Here is a 23,092-nt window from a genome sequence, read left to right as displayed (position 1 = left end):
TTTGCAATTTTATGAGATAAAATTCCCTGATTTCCCAAGCATAAGGCCTCAAACTATACATCTCTATCTCATTAAGTCTTTTTCTCATTTATTTTCAAAATCCATCAGTCATTTTTGGACACCTGTTATATTTACCAAATATCTATCGGATATTTTTGTCACATACACACATTCTTAAATTTATTTCTTTATTTCTAAATTATGTCAGGCAGCTCTGCTGATACTTTTGACGATAGTAATGTCAAGTACAAGCTTCGAGCCATCTTTTGGCTAACTAAAGCTAATATTTTTATATCTCGCAGCTTCAGTCCGGTAAAAAGAGAGAAACACAGTGGTTTAGATCTTTTGGCCATGTACGAATCATAAATACTTTTACGTAGATAAAAATGAGAAAGTTAAATTTATAACATCTCTGACACTTAAAGCCTCTACAATTTTAATGTATTTATAAAAGAAAAGTAATGTATTTATTTTTATATGTATATGAACAACTTTTACCAAAATTATAACAAATTGCAGCTATGCATGTCATAGACTAATTAATAATAATATGTTGATTTTAATTCATCTTTGATATTTTGCGTAAGTTCATATCCTTTTATGTCATGCACTGCATTTTAACTTTTTCACAGGGTGCTATATATATCATCAAACATTATTAATTATAATATTGATAAATAAATTTATCGATAGACTGGAAATATTCCCGCATATTATTATAGATATTACCAGGTTACCATAATTTAATTACCAAGAATTTTCAATAATTTTTTTATAAAAGTAATTATTTCAGTATTCAGAGTTTCCATATGATGCTTAAGGGCAAAAAAGTAATATATATAACTTTTTCATTGCTATTTGTATATATGTTGCTTTTCGATGAATTTACATTTTACATTTAGAATACATTTTTTAAATATGATGTAAATAAGAATACTTTTTTATTTACATTTCCCTATTGTATTAAAAGTTCCACATAAACGACGATTTAACTTTTTATTTGGGTCTTACTTAGATTATTAAAATTAGAAAGGACAAAATCATCTGTGCAAATTTAACATAAAGGTAATTAAATTTATAAAATTTGTTTTCCAAACATTTTTTGAAATATTCTTATGATACGTTTTATATTCAAGGGCTGTCTTTATACAAGAATCATTATAAAGTTATTTGTTTAGAACGTATCAGTTCAAAAATGTTTCATCTATTATTTTTTAGATTTAATTGCACATTCAGTCTTTCACACTTCGGTATAAAATATCTGAAAAAAATAAGGCTTATGTTTCAAATATATATATATATATAGTTTTGCAGAAAAAAAGGAGAGAGAGAGACAACTGCAATTAACTTCAATTTATTTTTCCATGGGAGGACATGGTTCATACATGGGGATCTCAGACGGAACACGTCTGTTTACATCAAGTCACAAGAGAAATTTTTCCCTTAGAGCATTTACTAAGAGATTCTTTATCAGGATTTCTTTAATGCATTCCATATATAATTCAACGGCCACAAAAATCAATAACCTGAGAGAGCGAAGTGGTCGCCATAGGTGGCTAATATTAATTTAAACCTCGATTCTGTTTTACTGAATTTTCTAGGAGTGCAAAAGTCGTGGCAAATAATTTCAAAATTTATGAGCTAATTTTGTATTAAAAATACAATATGAAACATAAACTTTTTTCTAATATTAAAGATCGCTTCTGTAAGCTTATACACTATCTACCAATAAGTAATTGGACACCTGTGATAAAAGAGATAAACACAATGTATTCATATTCAATAGTTGGTAGAGCCTCTACCTGCTGCAATTACAGCCTAAACCTTCCAGGACATGCTTTCCATAAGTGTTTGGATGATGGACAGTGGTATTCTTTACAGATTTTGGACGGTTGCTGCACTCCTTAACTTGGCGAGGTTTTCTATAGGATTCAAGTCTGAACTCTGGGCTGTTCAGTCCAGTGGGTTCTTACCAATCCAAGGTGGACCTCGCTACATGACAAGTGGCGTTGCCATCCTGGAAATAATAATGATCCAACCCTTGAAATTCCCACAGATTAGAAAGCATATTGTTGTCTAGAATAGTGGAGTAGGAGACGGCGTTTACCTTATTAGGAATCAAGGCTCCCAGTCCATACTACAAGAAACATCCACAGATCATAATTCCTTCTCCGCCAAACTTTACTGTAGGCACAATGCATTCGCCAAACCCAGATTCTATCATCCGACTGGCAAAGGTTGAATCTTGATTCATCATTCCAGAGAACCTTTTTCTACACTTTTACGATCGAATTTCGATGTGCCTTGCACCCTCTCAATCGAGCAGCGTGGTTGGATTTTGTAATCAAAGGCTTATAGGTGGCAGCATGACCATGGAAACCAAGCAAATATTCTTCCTTGCGGACTATATTTATCGAAACAACAATCCCGGATGCTTGTTGAAACTCCTGGAGTATGTGGGCCCATTGCATGGCTGTCCAAATACTTATTGGTAGATAGTGAAGTTCGATTATAATGTATTATTTTTAGGTTCAGCTTTCAAAAAACTATTACATTGGGATATTAAATTTCACAAGACTAATCAACCCATCACAAAACAAGAAGATATTTCAAATTACCATTTACATTCAAAAAGATAGAATATGGCTATGTCTCGTAGAGTGACAAGACAATGATCTTGTGTTATTAAGCTCCGTGAAACAAACAACCTCTTATAATTTATGACAGGACACTGGAATTTTCAGAGAGCATGCAGTTTGGCGATGGATTCCAAATGTCTCTGAAGAGAGTGGGTGCATCTGTATGCTGCTATTGTAACAGAACCACTCTCTTTCGTCCCTGTAAAAGAAATGTTAAAATAGAAAATAAATTCAAAACTTTAGAAACACAAAGATATAATTTTCATTAGATAAAAATTATCTATAATATCTAAGACATTCACCTCTAAGGTTTAAAATCTTGTTATGAAAAACTGTAAACATAAGAACATGGTTTATTGTGATGCGTACTATCTTCTGCCCTTGCTAATATGAAAATACCGAGGAAGATTATACTGTTCGCGTATGAAACTATTTCAAGTCAGACTTAATCTATAATAAGATACCGATATTTCATACTAATATTGAGACATATTTTGCTGTTAACTTAGAATCATCATTAGTACGATATTTAAGTACGGGCTTCGAGATCAGATACAAGAACACAATCTTCAATTCTAATAAAATGTATCTATAAATTATCCTTTATTTAATTATATAAGCTAAAATTGATATCTTCTGTTGTAGGACCCGAAAATCACTATCACTGTTATGGTTACAGGAAAGTAATGTCTTTTCTAAGCATGTAGATATTCGTTAGTCATTTATCAGCACATTGTGTACTCCAAAGTCGTGCCAAAGACATTTTAAGTTAGAGTAACTTTTTTACTCGTAAATAATTTTTTTGTAATTTATGGTGAAATAGAAATAAGAAGAAATGCATATCTGGCATTGTATGCGTTTTAAGCTTCAAAATAGTAGTAACGCAATGGTTGTTACCACAAATGTTTGCGATGTTTATCCAAACGCATTAGACGTTCGTAAATGTCAAATGTGGTTTTCTAAGTTCAAATCTAGTAAATTCGACCTTTCTGATTTACCAATCAAGAATACCAACAGAAAAACAACAGTGGAAGGAAGAGAATCGATGAACTGTAAACACTCTTAACCAACCTTGGTCGACCACCCAAGAACATTTGCAACAGATTGGTAAATTAAGCAGAGAGGATGTTTGGGTCCCGCATATCGGTCTGAAGAAAACAAAGCTAACTGATTCATCATATGCAATTTTTTGCTTCAGCGGCACAATGCAGAACCGTTTTTTAATCGCTTGATCACTGGAAATGAAAAACAGCTCCTCTGTGATAATCCAAAACGCAAAAGACATTGTCGCTCTCTCAAAAAAGCGTTTTCGGGTGTTTGGGGGAGTATTCCCGGAGTGGTTCATTTTGAACTGCAGAAACCTGAATAAAATTTGAATGCAGACCTTTATTATGAAGAAGTAGACCGAGTAAATCAATCTTTAATTGAAAAATGCCCAGTGATTATCAACCGAAAAAGTGTTATTCTCCAATACGATAATGCAAGACCGCCCTGGAAGAAATTAATGAACTGGAATGGGAAGTATTGCCTCCACATCATACTCACCTGATTTTGCACCATCATATTTCCATTTATTCCGATCGCTACAACATTTTCTAACAAAAAAAAATTGAAAATTTAGATTATGTCGAAAACACCATCGCCAGATATTTTCTCAAAAACAATTTGTTTTTTTATCGATCTGGCATTAAAAATTCGCTTTCTAGACAGCAAAAAGTTGTTGATTACAAGAGTGATTACATTATTCAGTAAAAATAAAAACTTGGTATAAATTTATCTGTTTAAATTTAATGTAGAAAAACGAAATTACTTTCCGGTCCCCTAATATATCACAAAGCTAAAATAGAGCTTCATATTTTAAGACGGATGAAAATCAATTAATAAAACTGCATTGTCTTTAGAAATTTGCTCAGTTGAAGGTTATTTAAACAAGAAACAGAATGACCTTGATTTTTTTTTCAATAATCATAGCAATTTACGCTTGAAATACCCAACACTGATTGAAATTTCAGAGCTTCTAATTAAAGTACTCATGCATGTAGAGTCATTTCCCTAAATCGGCGATAGTCTGGACTTTTGCAGTTGAGTATTTTCGCACTAACATTCAGTTCTTTTTCTTCAGAATTATAACGTTAAAAATCAATGCTAGGTGCTCTATGATCAGTCATCTATGATGGCATACAGACATTATATTATTTTCACATCTTTCTTTTCTTCATTCGAGCATTAGTTTGCTTCATGAGAATAAAGGCATATAATCATACAAATACTAACATATATGGAGTAACATAAGCGAAGTACATTCTCTTCTGACATATGTTTATTTATTCCAAGAATTACCTAAATCAGTCAAATTTTTACATGCATGCAACTAAAAAAATTACAGCAAGATCGTATCATCTTATTTTGGTCAAATGTTGGAACCTACCAAGTTCAAGAAATAAAAAAAAAAACATTAAAAAAAATCAAAATTTTGAAAAGTTGCCATACAGCTTATATCATTCTTCTTAAGTTAATTTTTTTTTAATTTTTGGAACAAATAATATAACATCTAAGACCCTGCAATCGAAAACATAGGATGATTTTAAGTATATTCACCAATTATATACCTGGAGCCTTATATTTAATTCTGAATTATTCTATTTAATTCGCAGTTAGAAATCGCCAAGCATCGAAAAGTAGATATCTGATAGGAATGCTTAAACAAAGAAAAAAAATTTGCAATTTATTCATTTCAAAGCTGGTTTATAAAAGAAGGAATGAAAACAAAATTACACTCACAGGCTCACTTATTATTATTACTATTATTATTTGCTATTTCTGCTCCCGAATCAAGGAAGCTACAGAAAGGGAAATTATTTAAATTATATAAACACTTAACAGGTATTGGAATTTTTCAAGCAGGTCTTAAAAGCGTTTTAATAATAATGAGATGTAATATTCTAGAAATGAGAAACATACAAATTATTATTTTAAATAATTGACCGAATAATTTTATCTAGTTATGACAATATAGAATATATTTCCAAAATAAAAAAAATAATTATTAAATTCAGATATCAATCACCTAAAAATTGCTAGAATACTACAGTCTAATTCTTTAAAAATATTGCATTACTTAAGAAATAAATTTCTGCTACATTCATGATGTTATTAACTGCATCGAGATTATACGACAGTTAAAAGAATTTAATTCACTTATAAGCATGATTTTGCAATAATTGTTTACCAAAATAGATAAATGAGAATAATTTAAGGTAAGCGGCAGTACATTTTTTTCTCACAAGAAATTTTAGAGAAAACAAAAAAACATTTTTTGCATAAATCTTATATCTTTAAACGAGCAATTCTTGTATATATATATAAATTTATTTATTTCGTGTATATCGGGAACGGCTCAAAAGATTTGGATTAAATTTTATATTTAGATAAGGTTTTGCTTTTTAAATTTATCTATATACATATCTTTCCTGAAAAAATGGGTTTTTACACACAAAAAAGTTACTATTAGAATAAATTTATTCAACTTCCAATTCAACGTGTGAGCAGTGCAGTATAGTGGTCGGAACAACATAGCTGGCGCGTGTGTAGTGGGTTCTTGATTTGCGTCGGCTTTTTACTTTATATATTGCTTAGATATTTGCATTTAATATTTTTGCTTTTTAATTATATCTATGTAGGTGTCTTTCCCTAAAAAACGCAATTTTATACACAGGGAAAAACAATTTTTTTCGTAACTAATTATTAAAGCCTTTTTCTATCTGCTCTCATGCTGAGAATGTCATATAGCACCACCTCGAACCCGATTTCAACATGGTAAAACTGAGTGTAAGTTCAAAAATGTAAGTGATGGCAGATAAACTGTAAAATGAATGCTATAATACAGATCATTATCTATCATTTATCTGTATATAAGTTGTTTCGAATAATATTTTAAACTAACTACATTCATGATTTTTGTTACTTAAATGTCAATAAGATTGAAAAATATTCGTATATAATCGGTATGAGATTTATATCTAAATAATTTCTCCAAAAAAACACGATTTTGCAAAAAAAAAAAAAAAAAAAAAAATTAAGCGCGGTCCTTCTGGTACTTGTTCATAAAGAACTAGAGATTAGATTTACCAACATCGACATTCCGGTTCCAAAGAAACCATAATTAATGCGACATTTTCTGCATTTTGTATGTAATTACATGTATCCTATTTCCTAGTTATTTCAAATTATCTATAATTATTTTTAATTCTGACTAGAACTGCAGAATTATGAATATAATAATGAAACTTATTATTTTATGTTTTCTACAGTTGATTTAGATGATTTCCTTTTTTTAAGAAGACAAGAAAAATTATTTTTTCCATAATCGCTTTTCATCAAATACAATCGTGAAATAAAATCTGAGAAAAATAAATTTCGTTAGCTACAACAAAAACAATCTTGTTATAATGTTTGTTATAACAACTTTATAACAAATGTTCACAGGAGACAAACACACATGACAAAAAACCGAGCTAAATTTCATTTTGTACGAACAATTTTATGCTTACCTATGAGATTGCTTTAGGCCAAAAGCCTCCATCCGGCCAATTGATCCATCTAAAATACGGATATATGAATTTATACACGTTATACATCAAATATGCAAATCAAAGTCTATTTATAGCTGATAATTTTGGGTAAATACTTTAAAAGATAATATTTATAATATTTTATCTTATACGGAGAAAAAAATTTGGGATATGCTTGACAAAAATTTTATATTTTTTTCATCTGTCTCATAAACTTAACTATCTCCTCTCCTTTATAATAAGCATTTAAACTTATTTGTTAATTGCAAAGTTGTAGGCTGAACTTATTTTGAATTGAAATGGTCAATATTATCTTGAAATTTATCTTATAATGTGATCATTTGAAAAAAAGTGAAAATAAATGAATTAACTGATATTTTATTACAAGTACCTCTACTAACATTTTAAAATTTCAATAAAAATTTACTAGGTTTATTCGCTTTACTAGTAGAAATATTTAATTATTTAATTTAATCAATAAATATTACAGACATTAAAATATGGAAACGATAGAAAAATAGTTATTTCATTTTATTGGTTGTTTTGAATTAAAATGTGTGCATCAAAATAATTACAAATTGGAACTACTGAAGTCAATTAATTGTTTTTTTTAAATATGAAACTAGATATTAAAATTAATGTCAATTATGAACCAAATAAAAGATTTAGAAAAAAAAGATCAAGTGAATATTTGGAATTATTTTAAAACTGCATTTGCAATCAAAAAGATAATTGCAGATAGTATTGCCATCAATTTAAACAACGAAGTGATAGATTCGACATCATTCAATAAAATCAGATAAATTTATGCCTTCAAGAATTCAATTTCAAGATTCAAAATTTTCTAGGTGTTAAATTAAATCTAATGATAACAAAATGATAGTTCAACGTAATTATCCACAATTTGTTCTCAAATATTAACTTCAAGTCACATTACGGGAATAATATTAATTGAATTTCAACTAAAATTAGCATAAAAATAGACGAAATATCATTAATGATCAAACGAAAAGGATAATTCACATCGCAAATTAACATTGCAGTGAAGAATTTTAAACATGATTATAAGTTTTAAAAATAATCCTTAAAATTTTATAGACATGTTCTATAAAACATATTTAGCTGCAAAATATTTTTTAGAACTAAATTTTAGAACGTCAAGAATAAATCAAGTTCAGATGAAACTATGCATCATATCAATAGTATGTTGAAAAAAACAAAAATTCAAATCTCAGAACTGAATTTGAAGAAAGGTTTGTAGCTTTTTTTATGAATATAAACTCAGAATCAAATCGCATGCAAATAGATATAACTAAAATTTATCATAACTTTAATTTGGAGACAATATGCAAAAGAAATTATGATATCTGGTATAAGAACAAGTATTTATCTCAGTACTTCCTATAATACTCAAAAACTCTGATATCAAATTATTGTTAAGTTTGGAAGCACTTGTCAGTGAAAGCAATTATTTTAATATGAAACAAAATTTGTTTGCAGTAATATCTAAAATAATCGATATTCATCTTGCATCAGTGATGATAGTAATTGTTTTTAATAAGTTTTCACACAGACATAAGAAAGAAAAAAGATTTAAATCTTATCTATAGTATCGGATTTAGAACTACACACTGTCCTAAGGTCTCTGAAGCTAAGGGAGGCCGCAGGAAGGTCTATTTAAAAAGTTAATAAATATTGATTCTACAAATCCTAATGTAGTGTAATCCGAATGTAACGATTCTACAAATCCTACATTATTGGGTTTATAGTAAAATTTTATCAAATGAGATTGATCAGGTTCCTGTGTTTTTTTACGTTCATTTAATTGTTGCGTACACTGAGCGTATTCTCAAAGAATATTGTTTGCAAATGTGAATACCGCACTTTCATGATTCATAATAAATAAACAAATAAAAGCTCACAGATTGTCACAAAGTTATTAAAAGAAAAAATTAACTTAAAATAAATCATAATTGTATTATTAAGTTAAGAAAACATTGAAAATACGATATTAAAGATATAAATTTATTATTAGAAAAGTTTCATGTGTGCAGTCCCTAGGGCCACAAAATATCTAAATCTGCCACTACTTTTCTTAACAATTACGTCATTATATATTATTTTCTATTTAGTAAAAATATTTGAATGAACAGCACATGATCCAATGATGAATATTTACCCTTCATCTATTCCCTATTTCGTTAAAATCTCTATGGCATTTTATGCGACCATTTTTTTTTTCGTTTATTTGCTTATGATGTTCCTGATTCATCGAATTGCAAGCAATCCAACTTGGGACACTCTACAACTACAAATGCTTAATAAAATATTAAAAAAGGCATCAAATATGCTAGTGCAGATCTTAATTTTAAGGGAAAAAGAAGTAAGCTTACCTTTTGGATCGGGCGTTGGATTACTGAAACGAGAAGAAAAAAGTGATTTAAATATCCTTTCAGAAAAAGAATATTCAAAATTTTTAATATGCACTTTATTTGAAGCTCTGGTGAAAAAATCATTATGTGATCACATTTTACGGAACATGAAAAAATAAAATTATAGTAACATACTTGAAATTGCATATATATATATATATATATATATATATATATATATATATATATATATATATATATATATATATATATATATATATATATATATATATATATATATATATATATATTAAAGTAATATAGATTAGATTAATATAAATATGAATAATAAAATATTGGCAATATAATATAAATTATAAGCGTTTCTTAAAACTCTGAAATTTTTTTTTGTGGATAGATAAAAATTCATTAAGAAGTGAAAAGAAATAATGAATGATTCTAAATTTGAGAGTAAAATACAATATTGTAAAAAAAAATTCTTGAATATGAGAGGAAGGAGTAAATGAGTGAATTCAGCTTAAGGAAAATTAAATTCAAGAATTGCAAACCTTGGGGCGAGTATTCATTTAAGAATTGTTAAACAAATATAGTACTGTTATAATGAAACCAAGAAAAAATTTATTCGAATTTCGAATAATTTTCTTAATGATTAGTAGAATTAAGAAAATCATAGTTTTAAAGACAAATGTCGAGTGCTGATGGATAGGCTTGATATTTATACCACAAAAAGACAATCAATCAACAGAGCTCAATTTAGTTTTGGTAAAAAATAACTTAGTTATTTTGAGCAAAGCATAATCGTAAAGTTTGCTCATAATTATTAAATGTACGAAGAAATATTTTTAAAGTATTCAGAAACTCTTAATAACTGAAAAAATAATTTAAATTTTATATTAAGTATTAAGAGACTTTAGAACTCCTCTAATCCTAAGTTTCCGAAAATCCAAACATTTAAAGAATGCAGCGGTTAAGCTATTTTGTAGTTATCTTAATTACTGCGCCATAATTAAAGCCCTATTCTTAAGATTCTTTCAAATTATTGAAAGAATCTTAAGAATAGGGCTTTCATTTTACTTACAAAATTACTTATGTGTGTGTTTTGATAAATACAAAAGTTAAGGTAAAAATTTAAAACAACGTTTTAAACTATGTGTTCCAAGTGAATCACGTGTGATAAAAGCAGTTTTTTTTAAATGTAGCTTTGAAGACGATCCTATCTTTGTAATTTTAAATATTTACTATCAAGTATCATCAAAAACATTATTTTAAGACATTCCATTAAAATTGGTAGATAATTTTTATAAATGAAAAAAAAATCATTTACCATCAAATGATGCATCGTTGACATATTTTATCGACTTAATAATTACTTTAAATAGTGAAAAAATTTCTGAGTCCAAATAATATAGCATTACCTAGTTTGAGCTGAAAGGTGATCGCGTGTGAAAGAAGTTTCAAAAAATTTGTTGGCATAATTCATATTCAACCCTTGCTGAACGTTCTGCTTTTTTATTTTTATTTTGTAACGATCCAATGCTTTATCCAATCTTAGTTTTTAAGGGGAAAGACGTATAATGTAATAACTGATTCGAACGAAGAATTAAACGCAAAATGATGCAAAAAATATTCATAAATGTTCCCTCAAGATAACTGAGCTTTGCTAAAGTCAACTAATTTTGATGTTCGATGTACATCCAGTGTAACAAGAAAAAAAAAATCAATATATTTAGAATATTTTTAAATCTATATAGATTTTGAAATTGCTATACAAGTACTGCATTTTTTCTGCTTTCCGTTCTTTTAAGCTCATCATAGTATGAAATGTTTTTTGATATCATTTGAAAACAATTGCTTCACGGATGCATAGGTCTAATTTCGAAAATATAGCTATTTCACTTAAATCTGTGAGTTTAAACAAAGCCTGAATTTTCACTAAAAAACATGAATGAAAATTATACTTGACTTTTATATTTGTTTTTCCCCAAAATGAAACAAAACATCAATAATTAAATAAATAAATTCAAAAGTTACTTACGAGGGCGGAGCATCGACACAAACTTAACAAAGTCGCATTCACCAACCACCATGCAGTGTTCCACCGTCTTATCGTGTTCCAACATGGAACACCGCATGGTGGTTGACGAATGCCACCTTATCGCCCGCACAACTACTCGAATAATAAACAGCGTCAGGATCAGTAAAGTCAGCATTTTCAACCAAGGGCACCCCAACTCGGAGAAAACCATCAGGAATGAACAGTTTTTCGAAGTCACTGTCGAATTTATAGTACTCTTTGGGGGACTGAGTTGCATCAGAGGTCGGCAGATAAGCGATGACAAAATTGTTTAGTTGAAAGATTCAGGTCAATGTCGTTATCTCAGTTCTTTGGTCGTTCATCAAAGATCGTTCGCGAAGGAATGGTAAGATGAATGCACTTAATTGGATGACACATTACACTTACTACAGCATTCGCTTATTGGCGGTGGACGTTTTGGTTGATTAAAAAATGCAGAATAGTTTTGCATTTTAAATAAATAAGTTGACAAACAATGTAAATAGCAGATAGTATTATCAGCTTCATGAGTTTCTTGTCGCAAACGCATTTACATTAATGCTATGATTCAGAATTTCATATTTATTGAATTGAAACTAATGATAGGAGAAGTTTCCCATGCGATTTTTAAAATGACATTCGCAATGGTGCTATTTTTTTTCTTTTAATGATATATGGCATCATTAATTTTGATTATGGATAAGACAACTCTCGTTATTTATGATGATCTCGTCCCCCTCGGTCCATTTTTACATTCAGTTAAAAATTTTACGAAGTCTAGTTGTTTATAAATGCTATTGCTTACATCTACTATTAATAAAAGTAATTTTTTTTTTCTTGAAACACAAAATTAATAATAATTATTTTCGAGAGCTTTTAAATAAAAATATTGGTCCATTCGGGAGAATTTTCTCATTTACTTTTAACAACAGAACTTTTTATTTTTATTCACCACAATACTTGGCATAAACAACTCGATAAAATTTAGTAGGAATTCCATCTAAAAAATAAATAATATGATACGGTCGCGCTAGCAGTACATTGCTTTAGTGTTTGCATCTTATGATGACGATTATAATTTTTGTTTTTTGAAAACAATAATGACTTTTTGTATTAGATTCACATTTCATATTTAGCATATAATTAAATAATGAACTTTCCAAACATATTGGGTTAAATGAAATTTATGGTAAATGAAGGTTGAATTGATTATTCAGATACATTTTACTATGCTCTTGCACAAAATCTTATGTATTTTCTACTTTCTACTAATCGTTATTACAAGAACAATGTTAAAAGGCATATAAGTAAAAAAAAAAATGCATTTCTCATTCTCATATTAAATTGAAATGGTGAATAATTATGCAAAAAATATTTAAACACCTGTATAAGTTATTTTTGATTGAAAAAAAATAAGGATTTGCAATGGTATTGCGATCATTGGATATGGGATATAATAGATACTCTCCCGGCTTCAATTTTAAGATGAACTATGGAGACAATGTGCTTGTTCTATTTTTGAAATCAAATTTGATGAATGGGTGGAAATAATAGCAATTCTGATCGCCATTAACATTTTTCAAGCCACTGATGACAAATGGAAGTGAAAAAATAAAATTATTCTCTTAACGTCCTTTCCTTCGTCACTGATGATTTTTTGTTACATTTTTACTTTTCAAAAAAGGCATATTAAACTTTCGTATACCATATTGGTGAAATATCGCTTGGTAAACATTTCCAATGCTACTTCCGTGCTTGATTTTAAACATCTAGACAAATCCGAACAAAAATTGAATCAAATTTATATTGTATGTTATTAATGATTATTTGAAAACCATATTTGTAAATTAAAATTGAATATTCAGATTCTTGCAAGAATTGCTGCTCTGACATGCTTTAAGATATCAATCAAAAATTTTCCGCTTGTACTTTTCCTTATGTTAATTATTTTTCTCATGATTTCGTCAATTGATGCAACTCTGACTTTGCATCATTAAACATATAAAAAAATTCCTCAATTTATATTTAATAAAAAATTTTTTACAATATTTAGCTAAAGAGCAAATCGCTACATTTTTTTTTTCTTCTGGAGTCATTTCTTCATGCTATCTTAGAATTTTATGATCAAATTCACAAAGAAAGAAATTGATTTTGGATTATACTGCTACTAAATTGGATAATAAATTCCATTGTTCATGATGAATTATTTCCATTTCAAACTTTGGATGAGATTAAAAAGATGCTAATTTTAAGATGTGAGAGGACGTTTGGGATGTACATTAAAAAAATGATGTAAAATATCCATATTCAAATTTTGCACAAAGTAGATTAAAAATATTATAAAAGCAAAACCAATCGATTAAAATCCAAAAGTATTTCAAAAGTTGGAAAAAGTATGATTCTTATTGCTAAAAAGAGGTATATAACAAAACTCTTTTAGTTCAGAAATTTCTCAAAACATGTGTTCAGAATTTTATAGATAAATGAAAAAAGATGCTACCTAATATCTGAACTAAGAAATGAGCTTTATTATAATCCAATATTTAAATGTTGAGGTTCTTTTCGTAAATAAAATGAACTGTTCATTTTTTTTTCCATCACGAAACACTGAAGCAGCTGTGAAATCTTTTTACATAAATAGAGTGTTTATTCTGCGTTTAGAAACTGCAGAACATATTAAGAAATTATAATATAAAATTTGAACGAAAAATATACTTTTGATATATTGGATATACTTTTGATATATTGGATATACTTTTGATATATTGGATATACTTTTGATATATTGGATATACTTTGGATATATTTGGATATATTTTTGGATATATTCTCACGAAAAATCTCATGCATGTATATTTTTCGTGAGAAAATTCGAAAAAACACCAATTTGAAGATGTAAAATAACATTAAAACGTATATTAAGCAAATATAAAAATTAATGAAAGTTTCCTAGAATGAAAGGACAAACAAAAGCCAAACGATTTTTTATAAAGACAATAAACTGAAAAATTAAGAATCATTTTTTTTTAATTCCATATATCCTTCAAAAATTGACTTTTTAACATAGACACATACTTTAAGTATCAGCAATGTTTAGTGGTTGCCTTTATTACTTTGTTTGAAATATTTTGAAGCAAAGTATTTTTACATAATCTTGTTGAATCTTGCTTTCATGTCATTTTTTGCACCTTTATAATATTTTAATTATAAAATTTATCAAAAATTATAGTTCTTAAAAAGATGTTTGTTTTACTCTTTGGAATTTAAGAGTATAATTATGCTGAGATTTTTTCACAGATGTACAAAAATATATCTTACAAAATGAAAAAATTTTAAAAGATGCTGAAGCTTGAAAAACCCAACTAAAAAAGGGCATATCTGAAAGTTCTGCTTCTAATTTCACTTCAGATATATTAATATACTGTATTTCCTCTATGCAGAATTGATCACAGACAGTAAAATTATTCACATATTAAATTAAATAACATACTATAATTTAGGAAGCGGAATCTTACGCCGTGACAATCCAAATACAAACATTAATAAATTATTTGTTTTTCTTATAAACAACATTCGATTTATACCAGTCTCATCATCAAAATAAAATTACAACCGAACAATGACTGGTACAGTTCATTCACTAAAAGGATTCGTTCTTTTTGATCCATGCGTTCACTTATTACTCATATCTACGTCTAATGATATAGAAAAAATTGAACTCCACATAAATAAACACTGATCTGTGTTGATATTCAAGTTGGGGCATAATTGAAAGCAATTCAAGAAAAGGCAGAGGTCGTTGATAATTCCAAGAAAACTCAGTCGATAAGACATACGGAACCCCTGGGAATGTTTATGCCTGTATATTTTATGATAAGCCATGCGGGAGAATTCTCTGAATAAACCAACGATAAGGTATCAGAAGTTAACGGTAGCCATTAAGTAGTGCAGGTTTCTGAAAACAAATTCTGTCATGAAAGACTGTCGATCTTTTCCAGAAATCGACCTTTGCTTTGTAGACTATACATGCAACAACAACAACTAAAAGAATGTTGTAAAACTGAGCAACTGTTATTATTACACTCACACTAACTAACAATGAGTAAAGGAAGTTATTATCTGAAAATTCTTCTCAACTTTGATTTAGTCCTAACTGAAAATAATAATGCATACCAAATTGGAAATCATCATTCACGATTAATGAGACAGTCAAATTTTAATGAATCGAAAATACTTAAATATTAAAGCTTAAAAATAACAATCTTGGTATCTTGGTATCTGATTTAGTTTGAAAAGCTTAGAAATTCTGAGTTCATATCTTCAACAACATTTTTTTCTATAGATCTTCTCAATGCATATATTTTTACTATGATTTATTTTATAAAATTTCACATTTTCCCTTTCTTATCTGAAGTATGAAATGAAATTGCTATCTTCATGCAAATGACTTTTCAACAAGATTAATTTTTTAAAAGCAGTTTTAGAAAACAGCTATATGTAACTCATTAAACTGTATTTAAATCAGCTATATTTAACTCAGGCTAAGTTGTGCGCCTTGTAAAAAATATAATTGTGAAAGTTAGTATTCTTAATGATAAATGTGAATTTTATGCAACTAAAATACAATGTATAATTTTAATTTAAGTTCATGTATGAAACTGTCAGCTTGACAAGGGATGTCAGCTATTTTTTGGTACAACAGAATACAAATAAGTTCTAGTTGTTTATGCAATACTGTTCAAAGTAAGGTTTTTGAGACTATGAGATCTGACTTTAAATGGGACCGTGTAGATGAATTGGAGTCGGCGAAACCTTAATATTGAGCTTTGCTTGATTCTTCTAGAAAAGTATGAAAAAATCGTGTCACAAAACTACCCATCATTCAAAATATTTCATTAAATTTTACAAGAAAATATATATAATTAAACATTTTTTGATTTATTTCCCGAATGGTTCATTTGTATATTTTATGTGTTACCGAAGTAAACAAAATGGAAAGGGAAATTTTCATTTATTGATGGAATAGTGGGATATTTCTTCATACAAAATAAGGTATGTTGTAGAAAAAGTTTCAGATTTTAGTTCTGTTTAAATATGTTAACCTATTGTTATGAAACAACACGGAAATTAATGAAATAATAAATTCATTAATTTCCGTGAAGCTATTATACCTAAAGTCTCTAATATTTTATTTTTCCTATTTTCACTCCTATAACACTTATATATTTACTAACGTAAGTTCTATTCGCGTAGTTCTTATTAAATAAATAAAAATGTTTTTAACGGCATTGTAAGGTTAAAAACTGATTAATTAAATGTTTACTTTTGCAATTATTTTTCTTTTTCAAAATTATTTCCTTTGTGGAATCTTAATGAATCTAAAATTTTGTATAACCCATAGGCAACTATGCCGCTACATTTGGCAGCAAGAGGTGGCCATTTGGCAGTTGCTGGATTAATTTTGAGTCGAATAACAGATAAATTTCATTCTGGGGACAAAAAAGGGCGTACACCCCTTCATATGGCTGCAGCTCATGGTCATGAAGACATAGTTCGTCTTCTTCTTGGTCAAGGAGCGGATATCAATGCAGCAGATAATGTAAGTACCTGAAGCTCATCTTCGTTCAAACGTTTTAAATTGAATCAGCAACTACATTAACACAAATTATTTCTATACAGAATGGTTGGACAGCACTACATTACGCTGCTAAACAAGGATACTTGGATATGATCCATCTTCTGATTGATAGTGGAGCTTCTTCAATAGCAGCAGCTACGGTAAGATATTTGACTCATTTATTTTGAAGGCTTTATTTATCATGAATAGGAAAATATGTATAATAAAAATGTGATATATGTATCTTTTCACGTAAATTTTGAATGTTTTTCATATCAAAATCTAAACTTGTTTTGTGCTATTAATATCTTCCTTCAGAGTTTTATACATTCAAATGTCATAAGAATGTAAGATCACAGAAAAATTACCCATTATTATAGATGTAATTTTGTAAGGAATATCATTTTTAATCTTTAGAGACAAATTCCAACAATTTTTGTCTTATTTTGTCTTTTGCCTTAGCATTATACACAGAAAATAGTACTCAATATTCAAATCTTGTAGAGAAGATGAAATAGTAGCGTTTGAAATAAGAAAGTTAATTTTACTCTTAATGATATACAATATTACTTTTCAGAATATTTAGAAATGCTTCACGTTAAATAAAATTTTTACGATCCTGAAGACATGAAAATATAGGTATATTTTATACTAACCTCATTTCATGCAGAAACCCAAGACCAAGCTAGAGTATAAAATAGAATTAAATAGTGTTAATAGTCTTATCTAATTATTTTTGTAACATTATTCTAGTTTCACTTTAATTCAGTTTAATTTTTCCCATTTCGTGCAATAATACGGCAATTTTGAGATGGATCGTTTTGAGCCGTAGAAGACGGAAACGACGCTAGAGCTGACAACCCTATCTCCAAATTTCGGCACCACACCAAAAGTCTCGACGGATGTAGCGAGCACCAAATCCACTAACACGGCAAATCTTCGCATTTGGAATTTTTCTATCTCAAAGCTGAAACTTTACTATCAACAGTTATTACTCCAAGCACAACTAAGAATAGTTGTGCTGTGAGCTATTTTTATATTTTAATTAGAATTTAAATTAATCAAACTATTTATATCATTTTTTAGAAGTAAGAGAATTATGGGATTCGAAAGTTAAACAGAAATAATGCCCTGAATTTAATAAGAATACAGAATTAAAATGCCGAAATAATTAACTCTGATAATCTTTTTGTTACAGGATGGGAAGATACCCTTAAGTATTGCAGCAAATGCTAATCACTTGGATGTTTTGCGATATCTCTTCAAGAGAGAGCACAACACCGTAACACTTATGGAAGATTCTTCGGTATGATAGCATTTGATTCCTTTTGTTATCTCAATCAGACTTCATTTATTTGAATAGTTTACAATTAATCAAAATATTGCAAGAAAGTAGGAGAGTTTTGTACAACTCTGCTCATACAATCATTACTCATTTAAAATATTATTTGCATGAAAACAGATTATTCATTTAACATAGTACCAGCCTCTTTGAATGGAAGAAAAGAGTCATCCAATCAAACATCATTATTCATTCAGGTGAAGTATAAACTAATGGAAAATTCACTTTTATCTGATAATGCATTTATAAATGCTAATATATCTTTTGGTACTGAATAACTGATTCTCAAATGGCAGTTTTTCTTACGTTTCACTGAAGATTTTTCAATTTACATTGAATAAGTTACATATCAAAAATATATACCTAAATTTAATAGGCTATTCCTAATTTAATTTTTTTATCAGTTTTAAACACTCGAAGCAGATCTGTTCTTTACTAACTGTTGCTGTTTTTGAATGTAGATTCAAGTGCTATTTTTCAAACTACTTTTCTATCATAGTTATCAGAAGTTTTATATTTCCTATTGCAATCGGTTTTAATATTTCACTTGCATCGATTCATTTAGCAAATATACGAGGAATTAGAGTCTCCAAAAAATATTTACTGTATATTTACATGCAAATTAACAAGTTCTTTTTATTAAAAATTTCTTTCTATCTTTAGTTTTTAGTGGACCTCATGGTGTGTGGAAAAAACAGAGACCACCTGCCGTTATTGGAGTTCGTTTTCGTTTCACCTGCTCCTATAGATACAGCTGTAAAAATGTCTCGTCGATATGAAGACTTAGCCCAACGTGAAAAAGAGAGAGCAAGGGATTTGGAAAACATGGCCATTTTCTGCGAGACACTGGCTTCAGATCTTTTGGCCATTGCAGCAAGTAATAATACGGCTGGAGCACTCCTTCAAGCTGGAGATCACAAGAACACTGTATTCCTCGATGTCCTCATTGAACTAGAGAGAAAAGATGTCGTGGCTCATTCAGCAGTACAGAAGTATCTCTCGGATGTTTGGATGGGAAACTTAAAATGGCCGGCTTGGCAAATCATATTGCTGTTCCTAGCATTCATTTTTTGTCCTATTACATGGATGGCATGTTCACTCCCTCTTCATAGATTAGCCAACATACCTATCATCAAATTTATGGCTTACCTCGTATCTCATATTTTTCTAATATTTTTGTTATGTTTTTCGATTTTAAATCCATATTTTCCCTTGTGGAGTTCGACTGAACTTTTACCTCATCCGCATGAATGGTTGCTTTTATTTTGGATACTAGGATTTTTGGTAGCAGTTAATGTCAATCCTAGGGAACGAGGCGGGTTAGGATGGATCAAACTAGTCATTGTCACATTTGGAATGATAGCAGTCGCTATCCACATAGCAGGATTTTTCTTTATTGATGACAGCAGACTTGTCATGTTGTACATCAGAAACCAACTTTTAGCGGTATGCTTACTTTTAGCCTTTTTTGAGTTTTTAAATTTTTTAACATTTCACCACTTATTTGGACCTTGGGCTATTATTATTAGAGATCTTATGAAAGATCTCATGAGATTTTTAGCCATTTTAGCTATATTTTTAACAGGATTTTCCTTACACATCTGCGCGGTATACCAACCAGTTTTTGATCCTGGTAACCGAACAATATCTGTAGATGCTGAAGTATTTCAGTCACCTTTAGGGACATTTGAGATGCTTTTCTACGCTTTATTTGGGCTAGTAGAGCCTGATTACATGCCACCAATGCATCTTAGCCCAGGTTTCGCCAAAATCATTATGAAAGTAGTATTCGGTGTATATATGATGGTAACTGTAATAGTACTAATAAATTTGTTAATTGCTATGATGTCCAATACATATCAGCGTATTCAGTCACAATCAGACAAAGAATGGAAATATGGCCGAGCCAAGCTAATAAGAAATATGAATATGACTCTACCTACTCCTCCTCCATTAATAATCTTAACATTTATTCCGACTCTTGTTCAACGATGGAAAGCAAAAACAGCAGGTAATTTTTCATATAGTTATAGTATATATATGTATTTATATAGTTTATGTTATTTGAGCTTGAAAGTTACAATATTTGGTTTGTACTACGTAATATAATTATAATTGATATTGCTTTTAATTAATGCAGTATAAGAATATAGATCAACAAGACATCATTGTAAATTTTGAGACTATTTCTTACTTATTTTGTACCATTCCCTAAAAAGTACATATTTTCTGTAATTTGCAGACAGCAGAAGCGGGGCCAAATGTCATGTAATGTCTGAGTAAAATAGAATTTCACTCAAACTTGTCTGATTATTAATATTCTAATAAATTATTCCTAATTTAAAACACAATTAATACTCAATAGTCTTATAAGAATTTTTGCAGCATTCATAGATTATGAAAATAATTTTAGTGTGGCGAAGTTCGAAAATTTACCACAAAACTTTTTAATTCACAAAAATTTCTCAGAGCAAAATTAAATTTAAATTGTCTTTTATTAAGAAAACAATGTAACGCGTCATTAATCTGGGTTCTGTATCTTATAATCTTTAAATTACGGATTTTTTTGAGGAAAATTTATATATTTTGCCGTGCATTTTTTTTCATGGATAATTCACTTGTTTTTCTCATTAAAATTTCAGAAATATAGAAATGATTTTATTGATCAGGTTTGATAGAACTTGAGAACTTTTTAAACTTATGAGTGGTGTGTCTATTCTTATTAATAGTTATTTTATATGAAAGTGGATTGAGCTTTAATAAAACCTTAGTATAATAAAAAGCTTTGTTTCAAGTTTTCGGTGTTCATCAAGGCAAAACTATGAAAATAATTAGAAGGAGAAAGAAAAATGTCAGTATATTAAGCCTTGAAAACTAAATTTAAAGAATGCGAATGAAAAATGATGGAAGGTTTAATATGAAAAGAAGAAAAAAATCCGTGCCAACGTTAGTAAAACTGGTGTTAAGAAACGAATATTCTGGCAATAAATTAAAGTTAAAGATTATGGCTTTAAGATTCGAAAGAAAAATTTATCAAATGAAACCTGTGATAAAGAGCCTTAAACTCAGCAATAATCTCGTTGCCAGCATTCAGTCTATTGTTATTAATCAAAAGAAAATGCATGATTCATAATTCATTCACATATTTTTCAAAGATGCGAGTTTAAATAACAACTTAACGATTTTCGTTTTCTTTTTTAGACATTAAAGTTAAAAGATTCAAATGGCTGTATTCAACTTGAACTCAAATTTCCAGTTTATTGTTTATCTTTACAGAAAATTGTGGATTCAGATAGGGTTTCTATGAAATAAGCAGAAAACTTAATTTAGTGAAAGATAATTTTAGATTAAAACAGATAAAAAGTTCAGCATATATTTTAAACAGTCCTTGGTGGCTAGGCTCTGAAGCAATCTAAATTTTTTTACACGTACTAAATATTATTCATGTAAGATTTACAAATACAGATGTATAATAATAACAATACATTTTTAGATTTGGAAGTTAAAAATTATGTTGCATCATTTCTTAGAGAGTTAAATTATTATTCTTCGTGAATTTAATCATAAAATTCTAATATAGCATGAAGAAATAATTCCAGAAGAAAAAAAAAACGATATCGATTTATTCTTATGCTAAATATTGTAAAGAAATTTCATTAAATATAAATTGAGGGATTTTTTATATGTTTAATAATTCAAAAGCAGAGTTACATCAATTGACAAAATCATGAGAAAAATAATTAACATAAAGAAAAGTACAAGCGGAAAATTTTTGACAAAGTAGATTAAAAACACTATAAAAGCAAAACACATCGGTTAAAATCCAAAAGTGTTTTAAAAGTTGGAAAAAGTATGGTTCTTATTGCTAAAAAGAGGTATATAACAAAACTCTTTTAGTTCAGAAATTTCTCAAAACATGTGTTCAGAATTTTATAGGTAAATGAAAAAAGATGTTACCTAATAGTTTATAGAGAGTTACCTATAGAGTTAAATTATAGGATTGAGGTTGTAAAATACTTACCTTTATTAAAACAGGAATTCTATACAACTTTCTGGGGATACAAGAACTAAAATCACTTTGTCAAAATCTTTTGCTTCCAAAAGGCAAGAATCAATTGATATAGTTCATAAATTGCCAATTGTGTTTGCAGAATATGTCTTAATTCTTTTCACGACCAAAAATGCTCTCTTTACTGCTGCAGTTGAAACTGGAAAAACGTAGACAATATAAATAAGAAGAAATTTTAAGGGAAAAAGACAAAGAAGGTGCACAAAAATTTATATGCATTTAATGAAGTATTTTGCCATGAAATTTTTTTACTATTATAAAAAAAATCATTTTTGAGAAAACTTTCATCAGAATTTTTCCCATATAAATTCATAGTTATGTAGATTGAAAATCTTTATTGCGTTCAGAGAATTTATCTTTTCTGTTTTTAAAAAAGGAATTTCTCAGAGTTATATAGAAGCGAGTTTC

General features: G+C 28.7%; 1 protein-coding gene and 1 long non-coding RNA gene across 2 annotated transcripts in view; one reads left to right on the top strand and one right to left on the bottom strand.

Annotated features, from left to right (window-relative positions):
* LOC129960730 (serine/threonine-protein phosphatase 6 regulatory ankyrin repeat subunit C-like) overlaps nt 1–23,092 on the top strand; it is a 103,048-nt gene that overhangs the window by 71,677 nt on the left and 8,279 nt on the right. Inside the window, exons 23-26 of the mRNA XM_056074329.1 lie at nt 17,058–17,255; nt 17,336–17,434; nt 18,472–18,579; nt 19,279–20,626. Coding sequence (XP_055930304.1) covers nt 17,058–17,255; nt 17,336–17,434; nt 18,472–18,579; nt 19,279–20,626 — 1,753 coding nt within the window. The remainder of the gene's footprint in view (nt 1–17,057; nt 17,256–17,335; nt 17,435–18,471; nt 18,580–19,278; nt 20,627–23,092) is intronic.
* LOC129960731 (uncharacterized) lies at nt 1,348–11,840 on the bottom strand. Its single transcript, XR_008783678.1, has 4 exons — nt 11,639–11,840; nt 9,604–9,626; nt 7,190–7,238; nt 1,348–2,838 (listed from the first exon to the last, which is right to left on the bottom strand). It is a non-coding gene; the product is annotated as an uncharacterized LOC129960731 (long non-coding RNA).

Source organism: Argiope bruennichi, chromosome X2 (genome assembly GCF_947563725.1).
Source record: "Argiope bruennichi chromosome X2, qqArgBrue1.1, whole genome shotgun sequence".
Lineage (NCBI taxonomy): Eukaryota > Metazoa > Arthropoda > Arachnida > Araneae > Araneidae > Argiope > Argiope bruennichi.
This window is presented reverse-complemented; position numbering and strand designations above follow the sequence as displayed.